This window comes from Pseudopipra pipra, chromosome 4 (assembly GCF_036250125.1).
Source record: "Pseudopipra pipra isolate bDixPip1 chromosome 4, bDixPip1.hap1, whole genome shotgun sequence".
Lineage (NCBI taxonomy): Eukaryota > Metazoa > Chordata > Aves > Passeriformes > Pipridae > Pseudopipra > Pseudopipra pipra.
In genome coordinates, this window is record NC_087552.1 from 39,272,867 (window position 1) to 39,295,977 (window position 23,111).

At 33.7% G+C, this 23,111-nt stretch overlaps 1 protein-coding gene across 3 annotated transcripts in view; it reads right to left on the reverse strand.

The window, feature by feature from the left end:
- GLRA3 (glycine receptor alpha 3) overlaps positions 1–23,111 on the reverse strand; it is an 89,379-nt gene that overhangs the window by 60,888 nt on the left and 5,380 nt on the right. For all 3 annotated transcript variants that reach the window (XM_064652521.1, XM_064652518.1, XM_064652520.1), the window contains exons 2-3: positions 6,731–6,858; positions 486–553 (exon numbers count right to left, since the gene is read on the reverse strand). In XM_064652521.1, coding sequence (XP_064508591.1) covers positions 486–553; positions 6,731–6,858 — 196 coding nt within the window. The remainder of the gene's footprint in view (positions 1–485; positions 554–6,730; positions 6,859–23,111) is intronic.

The following is a 23,111-nucleotide window of genomic DNA, read 5'->3' on the forward strand; positions in this document are numbered from 1 at the left end:
TTACCCAAATTTTATATACCAGTTCAAAGTTTTACTTATTCTATTATCTCTGTGCAATAGCTCTAGGGAAGAAAGATTTTTAAATAAAATATACATCTCCATATTCACTGTATTAAATGAAATTAAAAAATACTATGAACAAAGCAACAATGCATTGGCATTTTTGAGATTAGAAAAGTGATACACTATAGAAATTATAGAAATCTAATAATTATTTCATTGCAACTGTAAAATAAAACTTATAGAGAAGTTTAAAGAAAAACCCCAACTCTTGGCTTTACTTTTACTTCTGTGTGATGGTATAAAGATGGATTTTTTTGTTAGAAAAAAATCAATTGCCAAATTAGATTTTCTCACTTTCTGTTCTCAGAAGTGGATTTCCTTCTTTGTTTCGTTCCGGGTGAAGAGAAACCCTAGCTAGCTTTAGAGCTTCTGGAACATCTTTAAGTCAAATTTTAAACATTGATTAAGTTAAAATATCTTACCATGGTTGTCTCTGCAATGGACCCAAAGCTGTTTATAAATATGTTGCATGTGACATTAACTGGAGGACCTGCAAAAGAGAAAAAACATCAGTCCTTGTTCCAGAATTTTTGCTTATTGAGTGACTGTAAAATATAAACCATTATGAAACAATGGTTGCTGACTTAGGAGGAAATAATGCAACATTCCCAACTTATTTAATACACAATTGAATTGAATGGTTTCTAATAATTTTCCTTTCAATTTTTCCCAAAGGTACACTACTTGACTGGCCAGTTTTAGAAATTCAAAAAAAAGACGGAGAGAAAATTCAGTATAAACTTGCACAGATGGTTCTATTCCAAAAAAAAAAAAAAAAAAAAAAGCAACATCCAATTTGAAATATATAGTAAAAATATTTTATGTGTGTTTCAGTGAGAATGCACATCACTTCTCACAACAATTCAGGGTAAAAGTGACTTTCTTCACTCAAGGCAGCTGGTATCTTTAATGTTACTTGTCATCATTGGGAAAAGAAATGCATTAATGCTGCTCTTATCTCTACTGCTTACAGGAAAATTATTTAGATTCTGTTCCCCTTTCTCTTAAAATCACACAATGGTTAAAAGTTCATTTAAACTCAATTCTCTGCTACCATGGGTCTTCAGTCAACTGTTGTTCTGTCTTATCTTGCATTTTGAAGTATCAGTAGTGGCAGAGCAGTCATTATGATAACTGAACAATGAATTGCCTCTTCGTGGAAAAGAGTTTAAATTATTTTTTTAAAGTCTCTTTAAAAACATCACTGTAGGAGAGCATGCTAATTTCTTCATTATTTCTTATAAATTTCAGTCTGCGTACAACAGAAACAAGGTTTTTTCCATCACAAGATGTCTTTGTTACCTTCCTGCAACTCAATATTCTTAAATCAATAATCCAGTTCAGCACTGGAAAACCTGGATTCTTTTTGTAATTGTAAGCAGTCACTAACAATGAAAGATCTGTATCTGGAATTTGAGGACTGGTCTTACAAACTTTGATGCAATATTTCTTTTTTAGGGTCACTGAAGTAAGAAACTATTCTGCCTCTACTGGTGGTTTGCAACTAGCAAAATCTAACATGACCAATGAACTTGATATTAAATACTTAAAATATCAGAATGTCCATTGAAAATTCTGCCAACATGACACACCTTGAAACATCCACCTTTCTTTCCTCAAGGTAATAAATGTTTTGAAGTGCTGTATAGCAATTGCAACAAAACATTTCTATATGTACTTTAGTCTTTGTAAAACACAAGACTACACCTATGGAACAGAATTCTCAGGTAAGGAGGTAGCACTTGCAGTCACTTCCAAAGCTGGTTAATTATTTAGAGTCATTCAGCATATACAGTACCTCTTAGAACTCAGTAGAAGCTTTACATGCACAACCCCTGGAAAGGATCAAGGAAAAAAGAAAAAGCAGGGAAAATGAACAGTGTCATGAAAAACTGTCAGGGAGAAAATTGTACTTCCTGCTAATGTTAGTTAATTTGTTTGCAAGGCAGCTTTCCTTTCAAACACTTCCATGTTGTACTACTTGCCATCATTTCAAATTTGATGTGATACTATTTTGTTTAAAATAGTACTATGCTTTAAATATAAGTTGGCTGTATCAACATAGTTGCGTTTATTAACAAAAAGTCCTAAATAATTACAGCACTGAAGCTTAATTTCAAAAGCAGCATTGCAATAAAATAGTTAATATCTAGTTAAAAGGAGCACAAAAATAGCAGCTAAAAGTAGCTTGCAAATGGTTTAGAGATAATTTAAAGATAGTATGCTGTGAGTGAAAAAGAACTTCCCAAAATATGGTCAAAAAGAAGCCCAAATGGAAGCTGTAAAAGCTGAAAGTCATATTCAAACACAGGAACTCAGACAAGCTGAAATAGATTAAAGAGAGGGAGAAAAGAAATAGAGTTAAACTCACTAGAGACGGAAAAGCTAACAATGATAGCTATCTACAAGGCATTAAAAATAGAATCCTGCCAAGATCTGGAAGGTGAGAGATGATGATTAAGGTATAAAAGTATCCATGAAAGTGCAGAAGGTCAGAGCAGCAAAGTAAATGAAGTCTTTGTAGCAGCATTTGTCTCCGATTGCCAGCTGTGTCAAATACTAGAGGCATTCTGATGGAAAATTTGTATGAGGACTGTAGAAGACATTCCAGACTAAGTGAACGGGAACGAACTGTCGGGGTGAGGTGATATAAATCCAGACATGATAAAAATCTTTGCAAAATTGTGGAAATACGAATCACTGTGAGTCAGCTATCACCTGTATCAATTTTGTAATCAGTGGAAATGTGTACCATGTCCAGCAAGTATATCTTGAATTAAAAAAACCAAAACTTCAGGTATGATGGTGGATAACATTGACAACGAACTTTATGCCTGTAAACCTTACCTCTGTACCTGCCAAACAGATAGAAATAAGGAGAACTTTTATGATTAAGATATATAGATTAATACTATCTATAAACAAGAGATATAAATTAATATTATTATATATCTTTATTGTATATTATTGTTATCACACCACCAAGCCTGTCTGAGTCCAAGAAGTGCTTGGATGATGCTCTCAGGCAGATGGTGTGATTCTTGGGATGTCCTGTGCAGGGCCAGGAGTTGGACTCCATGATCCTGATGAGTCCCTTCCAACTCAGCATGTTCTGTGATTCTGTGATTATTCTATGATTATTTTTTGCTGAAATAGCATATCTCAGATCTGCCGAAGCCCTCTGAAGGAACTGTTGAGGATGTGGACAAAATCAATCTCATTAATTTAAACAAATATTAATTTTAATTATAATAAATACTTTAAAGAGTTTATTTGGAGCTTTGAAACTTTTCAACGTAATATTTTGTCAGAGGTTTTTAAGAATATTAGTTTTGATGAAATGAGAGGCAGTTCTCTCATAGGCTTTTTTCTTTAAATTTTTTTAATATTAGGAATAAACAGCCATTTTTCAAAGTTCAAGGTGATTGCTGATGAGCATCTGCACTGAACCTCTGTAGTTCAATATTGACGAGTAAGAAGATACAGCAATACAATATTGCTTGTGATATAAGATTATTTAGCATGGTTGTGTATAAAGCTGACTGCAAGGAGGTGCAGAAAAATCACAAAATTCTGAACTATTAAGTTATAAAATGTTTGATGAAATTCATTGTTGTTCAAATACCAGTTGATCCTTACTATTCATTCCTGCTGATGGGCTCCAACTTAATGGCTTCCATACAGTAAAGAGAGGCTACATTAGTTATGGATGGTTCTCTCTAACATGCTTTATATTCAATAAAGGTAGGATAATGCAAAGAATTACATAAAAAATGGTCTATCATACAAATAGATCATGAACTTCCATCTTGATTACTTCAAATTTTCTTCTTTGTCTGCCTCATAAGGATATATTAGGAAGAAAGACATCAAAAAGTCAAAAGGATCAAAAATTCTATGACAGGCTGCCACACAAAGCCAGCTTAAGAAGAACAGGACTCTTCACACTGGAAAAGGTATACGGTAGAGAGTAATATGTAAGTATAAAAATCTGTAAAGATGAAAAGGAAGTAATACTTCTCCTCTATTTCTCAGTATGTCACATGGCAATAAAATCAGTAAAATAGTCACCCAATTAAAAGCAAGCAAAAAAATGATACTTTCCAATATTCCAAAACACAAAGGTTTTATTGACAGAAAATAACAAAAAGTCCAAAAGTATAAACAGCTTCCAGAAGTGATCAGAAGAACATATGTAACTAAATTATTTTTTTTTTTCAATTAACTCCTGGCTAATTACTGCTGAATAATGTTTGTCAATACGAGGGCAAGTAACACTTTACATTTTCCTCTGTAAAGCCCCAATATTTCAATAGTACAATTTGGCCTGCATAGATTTAAAAATATTCTATACTCCTGTGTCAATTTAACTCAAAGCATCTTGATGCCATGACATTTTCTACACACGGGTTACATAATTGTGTTCAAATTTTGAAAGACAATGAAGTATTTCCCATATTTGCAGGAAAGGTTATAGTCTGCAGTGTAGAAACTAAGAGAAGCACCTTTCTATAGGTTTGATGTAAGGGGAAAAACAAAGGTTAGAACTGGAACAAAGATTTTACAAGAGTTCTTAATATTCTGTTTTATTCCATAGCTGAATAAATACTAAGTCATCTCTATTATTTTTGTGGAACAAGCACTTATATGCAGAATTCCTTATGCAAAAGCAGAGCATTCAGACAAAATATATAATTATGTGTTCTTGACTAAGATTCATTATTACTAAAATTGGTAGCTAAAAATCTTGTGTACATAGGAATTTTACTGGAAGTAAAGATTATTTAAAATGATTGTTTGAATTCTCTTATTAGCACTCATCCTCTTTCTTTAAAACTGTTTCTAGATTATAAACTCAAACCCAGCACTTGTTCTAGCAGTAGTACAACTAACCAGAAAGCGGCAAAGTCACTTAAGGAGATACTTATTCTTAGTGGTAGATCTGAATCATTCTGGGCAGATTTATTCAAACCACATAGCTGTCTAGAAGATTTAGAATGTGCACTTTTTGAAAAAGTACAATGTCAAATTAGGTTTTGTCTCTTTAAATTGCAATAGTTACAAAACAAGGCTCTAAGTCCTTTGAATTATACTTTCAAGAACTACTTTGTTGAATTTGCTAATCTCTAAACCATCTGCCTATTCTTCACTGCAGCCTCATCAGAAGATTTTCACTGCATGCTGTCCAGGTCAAACTACACAATCCAATTCCCAAATCAACTAGAGATGTGTTTGAAATTTCAGTGCATGTTTATATTTTTCTGAGAAATATCAGATCATTAACTCAAAAAAAGCAAGGCATTTCCAGCTGCAGGAAATCCTGGGTAATAAGTTTATATATACAGGACCAAATGTTTATGGTTTATTGATGAGGAAGTAATTTGGCAGATCGCTTGCATGGTCCTTGTGAAACAGACTCGGCGAATTGTGGCAAAACCACCATATAGCAGTGGCTTTAGAGTCAAAATAACTTAAGTTTCTGGGACTTAGAGATGTCAAAAATTATAACATTTGTTGCTGAATAAGAATGAAGATGGAAAGGCAGTGACAGATGAATTACAGGAGAAAGGACTGTCGGCGTGAAGGAAAATTTTTGTAGTAAACATGACCTGCTTTGTAGTGAAATGTTAGAGCTAAGAGAATCTCTTGGACTCAGGAAGATAGACATAGGAGGAAGCAGCTAAGGCAAAGTAAGAATAACATAGTTTTTAATTACAATAACTTTATTCTTTCAAAACACTATTTATTCTGGATAATTTAAAGATTGATAGTTTGTTTAAAGATTCAGTAATAGAGTTAAATATGGTTCCACTATATTATTGGAACTCCTTGTTTTCAAAAAACAACTTTCCAGACTGTGAAAGCTAGAATGGGTGATGTTTGTCCACAAAAAACTTTGTATATTCATATAAAAATATAGCTTGTGTACTCCCTCATTAAATATTCTACTTTAGCCTGCCTGAGTCTGGATAATATGATTTATGCTAAGACCCTTGGAAGATGTAATGATTTCATTTGCAAACTTTGGACTTTCAGTCTTCTTTGAATCTCCTTTGTCTTGTTCGAATGCCAAGAGACAACTGCAGGTGTTGAGAACTTGCAGTTTCAGTGGAGAACTGAGAACCGGGAAAAGAACAAGAGGAAAGATGGTGTCTTTGGCATTTCAAAGCACAAGTGGGGCGCAGGAGTAAAGAATCTAATTTGGTGATAGAATTGATAACTAAGATAAGCTCTCTTGAGTTTGACTCTGATGGTCAAGTCCTTAATACACTCTTCCTTTTAGTTAGAACCAGGCAGATATGAAGATTAGGCTTATATTTCACAGAACTTTCTTTCTGGACTGTTTCAGACTATGGTAGTCCAAGGCGGCAATCTGAATCCATTAACAAGCATTTCAGGAAAGAAAAGAAATCAACAAACCATATTAGACAATTCAAATCTAATGATAAGCTAAATTTACAAAGGGCCTGTAATTGGGCAACTGTGAAAGTGACAGGGATAGAGTGTATTATTACTAAAATGAACTGTCATATATACAAAAGAAAGGCAAAAGAAGGCACCTTTTAATTTTTTTCAGTGAATGTACTTTTTTGTTTTCATATTTGTTCCAAAAATTGCATTTGTGTGAGCAATAAAAAAAAACCTGAAAGCTTAGTTTTGAAATTACCTTTGAAATTTGGTCTGATCCTTGCATCGTAGCCTGACATCCTACCCATTAGCTTATCCAGGAAATCCGATGGTGACATTGGCATGCTACGAGATCTTGCACTGTCCGTTTCCTTTGTGGCTACCAAGCTAACAGTAAGAAAAAACAAACAAACAAACAAAACATTTGTTAGAAATTTTGTTAAGGAAACTTTAATTTTGTGTAGTCAATCATAGTTCATTTTATATGAACAGGAAAACAGCAAAATTTTATTTTGCTAAGCTGAATAGTTATAGCTTGCTGTTAATTCTTCCTCAGAACTTCTGTAGACGAGTAACATTTTCAGTCAACAGCTATCAATCCATTAACACAGAGTTAAATAATGTCATCTACAAAAATAGCTGGGTATGTGGAATGTCATATTTTGGAGTCTATTCTAGGACTGGTCTGTTTAAGCTGGTGTGGTGTAATAGAAGCCTAGATCAAGAAAAAAAAAAGTAAGTATTTCGGACAGAATAGTACTAATATCATCAGTTTTTGTTTTATTTTGATATTTAAACATAATAAAACGTATCAAACAATCTCTTGGCAGATGGTATTCTTTACATTGTCTTAGAGTTTTGTTTTTTGTTAAAACAAAAGTGACTGCTACAGTGGGAAAACAACTCCAAGATCTTACTGAAGGAACTATTTTAGGGCCACATGACAAATGTCATCTCCTATAGCCATGTCTTCATATGCATGCAAAACTCCCACTGACATTGTAAAGTGTGCTCTGCAGAAGAGTATTGGCATTGTGATCAGCCATGTGGACCCAAAGAAAAAGTCTTTATTACCATGAAACTCTTACTCGACTGCTGTCCAACACATTGGAAAAACAATGCAGTCAGTAAATATATACATAAATAAAATTTTGAGTAACACTGAGATACACAATGCAACTAAAACCATTAGTGGCTTTTGGAATCTCAAAAAAGATGAGGAAATTTGACTGTTTGTGCTGAATTCTAGTAAAAAAATCTGTTTCAGAAGGATTTGAATCTCTTTTACTTTCACTACATTGTCTCTATGCCAATTCACTCTTTTAGAAGTGCTTAGATATGCCTTTGTTTAGAAGTAAACACAGGGAATACTTAAAACACTTAGGTATTTTCTAACTCATAAAAAACCTACACTACACTTCGATTGTTAACAATGGGTGGAGTTTCAAAATGGAAAAATTCAATACGGTTATGTATGTATGTAGATGCCATGTGGAGGGCAGACTGTGAATGTAATTTTTTTTCTTCTCAAGACTCTGTTACTCACAATGTAAAAAGTTACACTTTTATGGCAAATTCCATTTAGAAGGTCTGCTAAAATTTTAATCAAGTGTGGAATTTGGATTTAATATCTTAAATAAAAATTATTTCATATTAGGTCTTAACTGTTACAAATTTGAGCACATACCAAATATGAACATAGAAACCTCTAGAATGCTGTGGTTTACTCACATAATAATTAAAACTGGAAATTAAGTCTTTTAATTGTAATATTAAATGAAATCAGAAAGATAAAATTGATCCTTCTGTTTATTTGCTTATCTATTGTTTATTCTATTCTATGTGTAAGTTTATTTGTATATTTCTAAATTATTAATAAATTTCTAAATTGTTCTGAATACCTTGGTGTCTGTTTCAGTAAAAATATTTCTTTGCTCTCCTTCAGAAGCTAACCTAGTTTCTTTTCTTCCTATAGCTGGAGAATGTATTTCCTTTTCTGAGGAAGTAATGAGTCAACATATTTTTTATAATTTAATTTGAAATTATACTATTGCCATAATTTTCATTATCAATCACTCTGAGTGAATCTGATTCGTCATGATATTGCAACTTGTAGTCATTTATGTTTCTGTAAAACATCATAGACAGTTATAAAGCAAATAAAATATGAAAGTCCAATTACACTTTACTGGAAATTATCTACTTGCAAGGCAGAAGCTACTGTTTGTATACGTAACACTTAGGTTTCTTCCTAATACTCTTCTATAAGGAAGTTATATTTCTATTTCAAAAGGTATATGGAATTTCTCTACTACAGGATATATCAGCCTATATTTTTATTCTTAATATAAATAAATTATGCAGAACACAAATATAAAAAGGCCCATTGTTAGCTTCAATATCAACCACTTTCTCTGAATAAATAATTTTTTGTTTGTCCTTTTCATGCTTCACTGAACTTTTTCTAAATCTTTCCTTGTTGTACCTGTAGCTGTTGCTTTGACATGAAATAGAGTACTTTGAAATTAAGATAACTGATTTTGAATAGGAAAAATAATAATTGCTGTGATTACGGATTTTCTCAAAGCGATGTTTCCCTTTTTATATGATAGCATCATCATTAAGATTTGCCTGGATTAGTCAGGTATAAGTCTCAAAATATCTTGAATAATTTTATTGCCTGCTTCTGAAAACAATCCATTCAGTACAATTAATGCATTTTGTATAAGTAAGTTTTATCTCAGAAATCATCTGTAATTTATAACTAAATATTTCTTCAAGGAATGTTTTCCCTTTTACTCATCTTGATGTGTTATGAGTAAAAGCCGTAGAATTCTGCCCTTTCAACGTAACTTTAATAAAAAACACGTATTGCAATACTATTGGATAAATAAAACTTTCATCTGCTTGAGATGACTTGTGTAATACTTATCTAGTTAAGGTGGAGCAAGACTTGGTAATACAGTAAAACCTGAGTAAGGTAGTGGATTTTAGGAAGGGGTTTTCTGTTTAGAGCTTAACATAAAAATTTAATCTGTATGGTAAGGGTTCTTCAGTTTTATTGCACGCTGCCTCTGAATACTAGGCCTCTGGCTAAAGGGTTAGAGAAGATTACACTCCTTTCATGATCTAAGAATTTAGCTCCTTTTAGTGTTAATGCACAGAGCTTTGTCCTCAACATACAACTATTGCATAAGTCTAGGAATGGCTTTGTGTGCCTCCAGAGGGAATTTATTTCTGACCTGTAACAGTTTGTACATGTATTTTCTAACAGGCATAATAATAAGAATTTAGTATCAGCAAGAATTTTAATATCAGTAAGTATATTCAAAAGTAAGGTACAATGGACTTGTGATTAGCATAAAGACATTATGCTACTTTACACTACGGAAAAAGAAAGCTGTACATTTTTTTTCACATGTAGAGGCTTCCCATTGCTGAAGTCTTTTATTGGAGAGAGATTGTAACCTCACACTATTCTGGTCTGTTCATAATTTATGAGGAAAGTTACCAACAAGAATGCTCTCCCTCGTAGTGATTCTGTGTTGTGTCTGTAAGCTATTGGTAAATGTTACTAACAGTTATAAGGATTTAAACAATTTAAATTTTTCAATTTCAGACTTTGAACAGTGCTTGATTTCTCTTTCCTGAATGTATCCTGAACATCTTTACAATGTAAATTAAGCCTTCCCAATCTATCAAAAAGAAATTTTTTAGCTGCAGTAGTAGATAAGAATCCGGAAAAAAATTGAAAATGTCAAAAGATGAATTCAAAAATTATTTGTGACCAGATGAATTTACACCATCAAAATTAGGGTAAAAATTTCTGTTTCAAATAAGGTATTACACAAAACCTATTCTATCATGAATAGATAAATAGAATAACAAGGACTATAATTACACCTGTCTTTGGTCTATTCATTGTTCACCTAAAATCTGAGGGTAGATAAGCTTTGCATCAATACCTGAAAGACTGTCAAGTTGGAATTTCATGGCTGAGACAGGAAGACATGCCAAATCACCAGTCTGTGACACTGCATAACCTATCAAAAGTCATATTTGAGTCAGAAACTCAAATATTATGTTAGGTCAAGCTGAAGCCTTTAACAGTGGGATATACATGTTAAAGAGTAAGAAGCAGCCCAGCCCAGACAAGATGCAGTTTCTAGAGATCAGCACCGACATCCTAAATTCCAAACAAAAAGGTAAGAATGTTGTTCAGTGCTGCCCTCTATGATCTGGAAAGAAAATTCAAAATAATTGATGGTTTAAAACTAAGAAATAACAAAAAGAATTGACAGAGGTGTAAATACAGATGATGTCAAGAAAATAACCTATTTCTTAAGTTCAGGCCATTTAAGTAGAACAATTTAAAACAATCTGAGAAAGTATATTAAGAGATATATGAACTGGGAGTCTGGGCAGAGTTGGAGGAAAGAGTTGTGTCTGATAAAGGATTCAGAATTCATGTCGAGCAGCTCAGCACCGTGATGGTAAAGTTCTCACTGCACTACTGTGTAATCCAGTGGTGTGGAAAGATTGAAAGAGTGAGTAGAAGCATGAAGGTCACCTATTATTTTATATGATATTAATGAGACCAGTTCTGGGACGTTGCATCAAATTCCATATCCAAGTTTAAAAAGGACATTAAAGCATTAGGAAAGGTACTGAACAAAACCACTAAGCCATGACCTGAAAGTTAGGGAAATTTGCTTCAAGTAAGAGACTTTCAGAGCTTAATCTGCTTTTATCAAAAGTTTATCAAAAAAGAAGGTTGAAAAAAATAGCATGATTGAAGTGTATAAATACCTCAAAGAGCAGAAAATACTGGACACTTATCTAAAGAAGAAAGGCAGAAGAAAAATCAATGAGAGACAGACAAATTCAAATGGGAATTTGTATACACATTTTAACAATAAAGATCAACCTGTACCAGCCAAGACATTACAGTTTTCTGGAAGAAACAGCTTAGCAAAATATGAGGTATTGTGTTTTATATAAGGCTAGCTTGGTGAAAAGGAATGAGCTATGATATATAGAAAAGCAGGCTAAATTCAGAGTAAACATTACAAATCTCATGTAGAAATCTTCAGACTGTCAAAAGACACTTGATGGATTTGAGGAGCTCAGGGCAGGGGAGAAATGGGCATAGTTCCAAGTATAAAATGGTGTCTTCTCAGGGTCCTTCTATGCAAGGACTGGGTTGCAGGCTTGCAGTAGCCTATACTGTAACCTGTAATCAGGGTTGCAAGTTATGTGTCATAATGTTGGCTCGTTTTGCTCAATTCCTTTCACAATTGGGTATTTGACTTACAAAGCAGTTGTATGAGCATCAGCTCCTTGCACAGTATGGAAACTGCACTTGAGCTGCCCATAAACTACATGCAGCTTAAAAACTCAGAGGCTGACAACTAGGAAAAAGTGAGCTAATGTTCTATCTATGACATGGACCTGCAAAGAATAAAGAATTTTAAGCTAAATTATAATGTCGGTATGAAAGATAATGGATTTGAAGTGTCCAGGGATATATTTAGATCAAAATTGAAAGACCTTCAACCACTGAAACACTTCAGGAACAGTTCAGAATTTTGAGCTGAGATAGAAAAGCCCTGGGTGTTTCAAGAAGGAGCTAGGTATTAGGATTCTGTGACATGGGTGACTGTGATTGCAGGTAATGGAACTCAGTTCTTTAATCCTCGGCTGAGAATATGTTTACATCATTATTGATTCTTATGTTTTTAAAATAATTGCTACTACAGAAGTCTGAAAAAAAAATGTAGTTAACACAGCAGCCATAGCATCAACATCTACAGAATTTCAATGGGAGATCTCATCTAGCAACTGGCAATTTAGCTACCAAGATGGGTCATGGGTCATGAATCTGAGCTCCTGAAATGTCTTTTTAAAGTAGGCACCTTTGTAAGAGAAAACTTCTTTCCTCCCTTCCTCCAAAATGAAATAATTAAGAAAAACTCTTTGCAGGGAATTTTACAGTCTTCACAAATGTTTCCTTCTCTAAAACATCTAAAGCTGTAAAAATCAGGTTGCTTTCCCGTGTCTTTTTTTTTTTTTTTTGAAGAATCACTCTGTTCTACTCAGAAGTTGTCTCTTTTCTATCTATCCTAAACTTCTGCACATTTTTACCAAAGCACAAATAAAGGAAAGGAACTTTATATATGAAAGTGCTTTATATAAGATTTATTTTAAAACATATATTTCCAAAGGCAATTTCAATCCTACTGCTCTGAGACTTTTACATCATTTATATACTGCAGAAAGTTCTGATTTTCACTGATTTCTCTCTTTTCAACACTTCACCTTCAAGGTGGGTTCTTAAAAATTGCTTTCAGTATGTGGTTTCAGCCTTAAAAAATATATCTATTTGTTTGAAAATACTGAAAAAAAGAAATAATGGACTATTGTCAGCATTTGTATAAGAAGGCTTGTGTCGCTTCAGAAGGGCTAAATAAGAATAGTATAGAAAGTGAAGGAAGAAATTACATCTTACACCATTTGCTGAGTCTTCTTGTTGCAGCTACACGAAGATGACAGAGATAAAGCAAGGATATGGTGTAGTGTAATTTTATCTTCTACTGTAAAGTTCCCAGAAAGAAGTTTTACAAGTCCAAGTTAGGACAATGTGCTAATTTATCCTAATTATTCTGAGAGTAGTTTCCAGAGTCTCACTGACTTACTTTTGAATATAATTGACACAAATTATCTTTGAATTATATGGTAAGTTAATTTTCTTCCTTTCATAGATAAACTGCATATTTTATCTTAAATGATCTTACATTAACACCAAGTTACTGTCATATTTTGCTTGCTGATTTTTCTCGTCTGATCATAAATTACTTCTTTTGTCTTAAAAACAATCCAGAGAGGTAGAAGCTTTGCATTTCATCTTAAAATGCATACTACAGTGCTGCTGCCATTGTGATGGTCCAGTAGCTCTTTCATTCCATTACTTAACTTATTCTCTCAGACAGCAAGTGTGGCCAAACCCCTGGAGCAATTGGATGTTGTGTTTGTGGTCCATTCTCTCCAGCTGATGTTTGAATGTTTTTAATGCGCTTTATATTAAAATGGTTCAAAAAGAAGCTCAAAGAAACTAATTACACCCTTATAAGGAAAGGAAAACCTGCAGCCAATATGCACGTAGTTGCATCTCTCAAACAGCACTACACAAAAGGATTTCAGTAAATTAGTGTATTGCTACTTATTCATTAATTCACCAATAATAGTTAGGTGAATTAATCTCATGACTACTCCTCTTGATTCTGTAACTGTAAGTAATGGTAATAGAATTCATCAATTTGAAAAACAAAAATTATTCAGTGTAACCATGTCATTAACAAGGTCTGCTAAAAGGAAATGATCCTCAAATTGGTAGTGATGGATTATCTGACAGTGCCTTGCATTTTGAAAATTGTAGCAATAAGATTTTGTGGTATGATGAAAGTCTTTAAATCCTCTTCTGAGTAATATAGATCTTCATGAAATATATTTGGTAAAATAAATGGGAAAAGCAAACAGTAAGTTTGATGAGGTCAAAAGCATAGGAAGTTTATTTTGTAAAGGGAATGTCTCTTATTATCTGATCTACTAATTAAAATAAGTAAAGGGCCAACAAAATCAGAATTTATAGTAAGTAGAATTTGCACACGTTATTCAAGAGCTGTACATAAACCTGACAAAAATACTTTTTTGACAGAAGAATGTTCGAGTGCGTGACAGCTGAAAATCAAAACCAAAAAACACTAACAAGAATGTTTACTGAAGTCCTCAAGCCCATCCAAAGTAACATGTTTACCTTGTTTTTACAAAAATAAATCCTGCTTTTTTTAGAAAGACAAAAACTGCCTTCAATTTTACACCGAGAAAATATAATACATCAGTGTAAAGCAATACTAATTTGTTCTATTTCTGTGGATAATAAAACATCTGTGTCATGCTGTTTAACTGAACGCATGCACTTTAACGAGAAACTGCAAAAATTTGGAACAACCTTAGCTTTATCCCCAGAGGTTCGACAAGACCAAGTGCTGGGTCCTGTACTTTGGCCACAACAACCCCATGCAGCGCTACAGGCTGGAGACAGAGTGGTTGGAGAGCAGCCAGGCAGAAAGGGACCTGGAGGTACTGATTGACAGGAAGCTGAACATGAGCCAGCAGTGTGCCCAGGTGGCCAAGAAGGCCAATGGCATCCTGGCTTATATCCACAATAGTGTGGCCAGCAGGACCACGGAAGTGATTCTTCCTCTACGGCAATGGTGAGGCCACACCTTGATTACTGTGTTCAGTCCTGAGCCCCTCAATTTAGGAAGGATGTTGAGGTGCTGGAGTGTGTCCAAAGTAGGGCAACAAGACTGGCGAAGGGTCTGGAATGCAAGTTCTGTGAGGAGCGGCTGAGGGAGCTGGGGTTGTTTAGCCTGGAGAGGAGGAGGCTCAGAGGAGACTTTATTGTTCTCTACAACTACCTGAGAGGAGGTTGTAGCCAAGTGGGGGGCAGTCTCTTCTCCCAGGAAATTAGCAATAGAACAAGAGGACACAGTCTTAAGCTGCACCAGGGGAGGTTTATGTTAGACATTAAGTTCTTCACAGAAAGAGTGATTGAGCATTGGAATGGGATACCCAGGCACGTGGTGGAAGTGGTGGTTCACCGTCCCTGGAGGTGTTTAAGGAAAGACTCAATGTGGCACTTAGTGCCATGATCTAGTTGACAAGGTGGTGTTGGGTCATAGGCTGCACTCAATGTTGATCTCAGGGGTCTTTTCCAACCTAACAGATTCAGTGATTCTTTTGAGGTGTAATGTGTTTAAACTAGCTACCTGAGATAGTTTTGTGAGAAAAGAAATACTATTCGCTCTTTTATTGCAATAAACAATTTTAAATTTTGAAAGCCTTGAAGACAAGGCAAATATTGTGGAATGGGAGTTCAGAAGGACAGATAAATATTTTTATAGCAAATATTTTTAAAAATTTCAATATATTTTAAACCAATCTCTTTATTGAAAGTAAAAATTCTTCGTAGGAAAAAAAAGATGAATAGTCTTGTCTTTTTGGAGGCCATCCATTAGCAAGATTTATTCATAAAAGTTCAGGGCCATTCTGGAAAGCCAGGATCTGTGTCAGAGGATCCAACCTGCATGGATCAAGTACTGAAAGTGACATAGAATCAGCTGTCACTGCTGTCCCATTCTAGCTCACAGAGAGAGAGTTTCTTTCAAGAAACAAAACAAAACCAAAAAATCCTCTCCTTCTCTGAATTATCCACTGGAAGACTCAAGCTCTTTACATTATCTGTGTTGCGATCATTACCTTCTTTAAGGTTCATATATGGAGATTATTTCCTTCCAACTCTATTGTATTCCAGCATGAAAATAATTCTGCTTGAATTATGCTTTATTGGTGAATAAATTACTTTCATTCTGAGGGACCAAAAAAAAAAAAGTTTCCTATGGGGAAAGAATAGTGGAAGAGGGTGACATGTAATAAAACCAAAGATAGTAAATGAAGGAGAAAGAATTAAGTTTGTGATGTGTTAAAAAGACTGATACTTAAAATGCTTTTCCTTTTATTTCTGATAAAACTGACAATAATATGTTTCTTGCTAATTAAAGATGAAATCTCTTTTATTTGTTGGAGGTCACGAAGTTGAAAGTTCCTAATGCAATGAAAATGCAGATTTTCATATCCTGCAATGTTTTAGATAATAATAGTTTTATCAGATCATAAAAAACACAGAACTCTTAACTCATGTTTGCTAGAGAAAAGACTGTCATTTCAACTAAGAGGAGCAGAAGCATTGTATGACCAAGATTTTAAAGGAGTATTTTCTAAGCAAAATCCTCAAGAGAATTTTAAATATTTTGTGGAATGATTTAGATTTTCTGCTGATTTTTCACAGTTTTAGATTTTTTCTAGATGTCCTTTTATCCTCTTATTTTGACTAAGTGCAAATGGTCAGATTAATTTTTTGGTATAATGCTACAGAGATAAGTAGAGTTATATCAGGACACATTTTTCAGCCAAAGTAATATTTTTTATATGCAACAAACAACAAATTTCTATTTTAAGTTCACTAATTATCCATTCTTTATTATTTTAGTGGTTATAAATGAAAGATACATGAAATATATATGGGATTGCATTTCAATGCAGCGATTAAAAAATGTTTTCTTTCAGGTTTGAATAAAATTAATTTTTCTATTTCAGCCACAAAATTAACATTAAATTTTAGTGATCTTTGTAGCCTAGGTGATGGTTACAAACATTATTTTAGGATGTTTCTGATATCTTTATAGTGTCAATTTTTTTTCTTTTATTAATACAGCTGAGAATTCCTCCAGCTCTACAGTCTTCCTCCAGTCATGTTGATCATGGAAGTAAATTAGTTTGTTGAAGTAAATGTGTTTACTTTATGCAAAGATGTGTTTACATAAAGTACATAAACTGTGTGCTACAGTTTCAAAAAGCTTTGCATCGCTTTGTAATGTTTCGGCTTTTCTTAACAGAGAGAAAAATAGAAAATAATTGGGTTTTAAGTCTTCTGATTAAGTCATTTTGAAATGATCACTATTCTACAGGTCAGAGGGCAGATAATGTTAAGTTCATATACATTTGGTTTTGCTTGTGACTAGGTACATATATATAAGCACAAAACTTTACTACTTCCTTTTTTAGGAAAAAAAATCTCTTAGGGTAAAGGAAGAAAATTAATTTGTCAGCATCCTTCATAATCCTATGGGCAAAGCTTTCTATGATAATTAAGATATGGTTTCAAGAAACTAGAGGTTGTGTCTGTAGTTTTGCTTTCTTGTTTAAGACAAGTTTATTTTTGCCAATTTCAGCCATGCAGCATGTGAATTAATATATTTTACGAATTATGACTCTATTCTGAATATTCATTCATTGTTTTCCCAGAAGCCCCTACTTAATAGTCTTTTTTACCTGTTGTATAGACTATTTTTATAAATGCTCTAAACTCAGGTCTTAGCTTCTTGTTATTTCTTAATTTATTCAACCTACTTTTTTGGGGGAGAGCTGACTCAAACAGGAGCAGAGAATATTTCAAATATTCAAATTCTGATAAGTCACCTGCTTTCCCAAAGAACTACTAAATCGTTTTAGATTTTGACAACCTTAACTTTCAATTTTCCCCACATTCAATTAACTTTTTTTTTTCCTTTTTTTTTTTTTAGTTAGATAATACTTGGCTAAAATAAGGAAATACTTTTGAAAATAGAAACTGTGAACCACTTATTTATAGAAGTCTGAGCATTACTACCTCACTATAAAGAATAATTTGTGTAAATTATTTGTGTAAATAACTGAATAATAGAGAAAAGTTATTGGAGTAATGGATAGATTGCAAAATGACCAAGTAAAATAATTTCTGACTATTATATTTTATTACAGCAGATATCCTTGTATAAAAGCTGTCAGAATTGAACAATTACATTTATTTTCATGATTAATGAATGATTCCTCTAGCCAAATTAACTTGTGAAGGTACTGACTGGTATTTTTCACCACCATAGTAAATTGTAATTCAACTGATGACAATGAGGCAACACCAGAATGAAAGGTGAACTGATACAAATGAGACTTTTGACTGGCTAAAAACTGCAAACTATTGTTTCTCTAGGCAAATTTTTCCTAAGTCTAGGAGCAAACTGTGAATTCTGTGAACAGATTTCTATAGGTTATAGCTGCTTCTGTATTTTGAATACATCTCAAAATATTCTCTAAATTGTAAAGCTGCATATTACTGTGTTTTCTAGTTCTAATGGATTTTTTTAATATTGTGGCATTGCCCCACCAGCTGTGCATCTACTAGGTTGCTGTACTCTCATTCAATATAAACAGGAACAGTGTGTCCACTAAAGTGTACATCTGTAGAAAAGGGATATTTCTTGTTATCATAATTTATGACCAATTAGAATAAGTGTCCCATTCCTCTTTTGTCTAGTTTTGCTTTAAAAATCCACTTTTATGAGTTGTAAACCATAACCAAAACTGAAAATGAGTTCCTTCCAATGTTTCTTCTCAATTTTTGCTATTCATAAAAATCTTCACAGAAAATCTTGCAATAGAATGAAATGTTTGAGGTTTACCAAAGGTAGATACAAAATTGATTTTGAATTAAAACCTCAGGTTTGTGAAGACAAGAACAATTCAATTAAACACTGTTCTGTTTGTCTTAGGGAAGCTCTGCTCGTATCAGTCCTGTATCTTGAGTGAACATGTCAGATGACTCTTTAGAAGATTAGACTTTTTCTCCAAAATAAGTTTGACAAGAGATAAGTTCAGTTAGAGGAAAGTTGAATATAGCCTGAAAAGTCACTCTATAAAGTTTTTTTCTGAAACACTTCTCATTAAATTGTTTATTTTGATTAGCCAGCTAATTATAGTTTAGATCCATGTTATTACTATTAATTTAGAAGTTTCACTTCAGATAAATTTTTTCTATTTGAAAAAATACTGTTTTCTTGAAACATAGTTCTACAGAAATTTATCTGTTTTAATGTCGTTTTGTGAAATGTTGGCAGGCTTGGGTGGAATATTGTTCAGTGTCCTTCCTATTTTGTCTGCCACAATCTGTTCTCAAATGTCAATGGGAACTGAAGTTGGGGTTTTGGATTCTAATTTTTTAAAACTCTGAACATCCCTACAGAATTAGCAGAGATTTTTCCTGCTTTCTGCAACTTAAACTTCTTTTTATGCATTGAAAAAGCAAGAAAATCTTTACAGAGCTTTGGAATTTTTTGTGAGACAGGAATAGTAATGTTCAATCAGCTGTGTTAATTTATGTAAGATACGTGGATTAAATAATTTTTCCTTTTTATTAATTCTATCCAGGATCAACACTATAATAAATAAGTATAAGACTTTCTTTAACAAACAACAGAGTTGAGCTTCAGGGTGATGATGAGAGTGACAGAATTCATGCCACATGATGACAGAACCCAGTGTTCCTAATGCATGCACTGAAGCATATTCCTTACGGAATAAGTCAGAGAAAATAGTGTGAAGGTTAAAAAAACAGTGCTGCTAGCCTTTCCTGCTTCTACCAAAATTATCCTGGTCCACTACACGCATTCTCTTTCATGTACAGAAAGTGATGTTTAAACATCCCCTCAGATACATCCCCTCAGATACATATTTAGTCGTTGCTGTTCTAGTCTTCATTATGCCAGTACCCTCTTAATTATCATCTCAGTCTTCTAAGTTTTGTGTAGAGAACTGAAAATAAGCTGAGTGAAGGAAAGATCATGACCTGCACTGATCCCCTATTGACCCTGTAAATCCTACACCAGCTGAGCAAGGGACTTCATGGGGTCCAGGTAGAGCATCCCGTCCCCTTTCCTGGATGATCATGAAGGCAATGACAACCCCCACCACCCCCAAACAGTGCTGCAACCTTTATTATGTTCAATACATCTCCTGAAGAAATTATCCCTGTCAAAAAGGATGAAAAAGGGCATTCTGTTAACTATTACTTAGAGAATCTGAACAAATGCCTTTATGCTCACATTTTGATTACAGATGAAAATTTGAGCGATCCAAGATCCAAAAATATGTGTAGAGGCAGAAAAAAAACAGGTAAAGAGATAGAGATATTCTGAGAGTTCATTTGCACAGTGAGATTTTGGGATAAGTTTTGGAGATAAAATTGGTAAAATTTTAACATGTATATGGAGAAACTTGCAAAGTGCATTTTTAATTCCAGTTCTTCACTTTACTGTTCTAATCATAGATTACCGTCTTAAGTGGGGGCACTTCATATTCATTTTCTGTAGTAAAAATTTGCAATACGTTCAAAATGTTTGACTACCAATCTTTGGTGTGCAAAAACTGATGGAATCTAGAAAATACTTTACTTTTACTTTAACTCTTGCAAACTAAGAGTTTAAGCAAATGCTGATAACTTTTTTTTAAAGAAACAAAACAAAAACAAAACCTACAACTTTCCATAAAGGATTTTTTCTAACAGTATAAAGTAATTAAAAATCTCACTATGCTTTTATGGAATGTAGTCCAGATATGACACTGAAATCTGCCCACTTTCAATTTGGTTCTAATACTGTTGAATCAGAGGTAATGAATCCAACCTGACAGCATCAGGGAAAACATTGCACGGACGGACATCCCTTCATAGAAATGCTGTATAGATGCTTAGGCACAGAATTAACACTTATCATAGAATACTGGAGTTACCCATAATTTAGCTGTGTGAAGTCAGTGCTTTAGTCACGATAGATTTCAAAGCTTTTATTTTTGCCAGCAACTTAAGAACTTTGTGCTTTTTATTTTATTTATCTAGTAGAACACTCCTAGTCGGCAAATATGTTGCTCACAAAAATGGAAGTTGGTCCTTGCTGATGGATATATCTTAGCCTACACATGCCCAGAGCATGGACTCTACTGTACATTACTGAACATAATAGAGGACAGTGAAGTTTTGAAAACTTTTTGAAATTAAAAATCTTATCAGGACAAAAACTCAGAATCTTTTTAATAATTGAGTCCCACTGTATCCCAGAACAGTATAAACCAACTTTTCACAAAATAGTCTCTAAGCTCTGCAGTCACCCACCAAGACATAAAGTCATAACAGTTTAAAAAAAAAAAACAAATAAAAATCAACCTTTTGATAAACCATGCTGGTATATCTGTATTAACTAGGCATTTCTGCTGAGTGAAATTAAAATTAGTTAAAGTTAATTGTTGGTAAAAATCATAGAAAATTGTAAACAGCCAATTTTCTAGGAATTCATCTGTGAAATTACATATTCTGGCACTTGTGGATCCTCAGAGATGCTATTTAGGATTACATTAGATTTATATTTTACCTTTCAAAATTCAGAAAGGGAGAATGTCTTAATAATGCATTTTAAAAGGAACTGGAGACGGACTCTAGACATAGTGGAGTTTTACACAAACTGTAGAGAGTATATGAAGGCTTGGGCAATGGTGTGATGGGCAGCACAATCCAGTACTGTTTTTTAGATTAATTATATTTATATATCTATTTTATATCAAAGAGGGAATGCAATAAGGAGCAAAATATTAAAACAGTAAGTTATGTAGTTGTAACCACAGCTTGAATTTTAATTAGGAAGTGGAAAAAAGTAGGTTTGCCTTTTTAAATGCCATAACTATTACTGATTTTGTTTATGATACCCTTCCTAAGTTAGTTTTAACTGTAAAAATCACATGCAGTTTAATAGTGATTAACCTCAAAGTTTGAGGCAATTTAGTACTCCTGTGTTCTACTCTATTGTTTCACTAAAAGAGTCTCAGGGTAATTAGCTGGCTTGCTGTTTCCCATAACCGTTGATTTGTATTAATCTGTAGCCCCATCACTTGTGCAGCTCCACTATTTCAACAGCCCCAAAAGTGACCACATGACTTTGTCAGGCCAGAGCCTTCTTGAAATTTTCTACCTTTTCTGTGGTATCAAACTGTTTCTCTCAGAAACTACATTTTGCTAATGTTTCATGTCACTGAAAAGAAACTTCAGTAATAACATTATTGAAGAGGACTGATTTTCCTTAGGGAAGTTCCTGCCTGGAAATACCCTCGACCCTCCTTGCTGTCCCCACGCATTTTGTATATCAGTGGTAAGTTCAGAGACATAACAGAATGGTGTGTGGTATAGAAAAATTAAATAAAAAATTGTGGAATGTGAAGTCACTGTTCCCGGATGTATTTAAGACTGGATGTGAAACTTAGTGCCATGGTCTAGTTGACACAGTGGAGTTCAGTCATAGGTCGGATTTGATGATCTCAGAGGTCTTTTCCAATCTAATTGAATCTGTGATTCTGTTCATTATGTAGAAAGTTCAATTCAGTGTAGATCAATATCATTACCCTGTTTGCTGCTGTATTCAACAACATGTGTGTTGGAGCAATTAATTAGACATCTGACTGGAAAAGTAATAATGAAATGCGCCCTTTTATACTTTTATAAGCACATACTGTCTATTTTTTTTCCTTTTTCCTCTTTCTTTCTTTTTATCCTCACTGCTCTAGCATTTCCATTGACACAGGTTTGAAGAAATCAGTCAGAAGGGATCATATTGCTTTGGAAGTCGTAAAAAATAGTGGATTGTGCAAGGAAAAAAGTAGTCTTACAGATTCTCACTTTCTTTTCTCTTGACTTTACTGTGCAGGCTGTTCTGCTCTCTGATGCTCTTCTCATTCTTCTATTTTGGTCCTACATTCCTGTTAAACATAGTTTTTAGCTGTGTCTTTTCCTGCTCTCTGAGATAATTCCTTTCTGCTGGTGGTTGATATCCCTAAAAAGGTGTCTTCATCTATTCATGATGCCTACATAGTAGTGAAAGTGATACCTTCTATTTCCTATCTCCCTTTACTGATTCTTTCAATAAACATCATGAAGATCAGTAGGAAAAACAATAAAGAGGACAAGAAGCAACACACACAAGGGCTCTTCATCATTCAGTACTTGAGAAAAGCTGATTTGCAGGAATAATTCCCTATAGGTATTATTACATAATACTCAGTAAGGTCATTTGAAGCTTGTATTCTGAATCTGTTAAAATGAGAAGCTCTAATCTTGTAAAAATTTTCATTCTCTTTGATTGTCATGACTCCTAGGATGCCTGGAC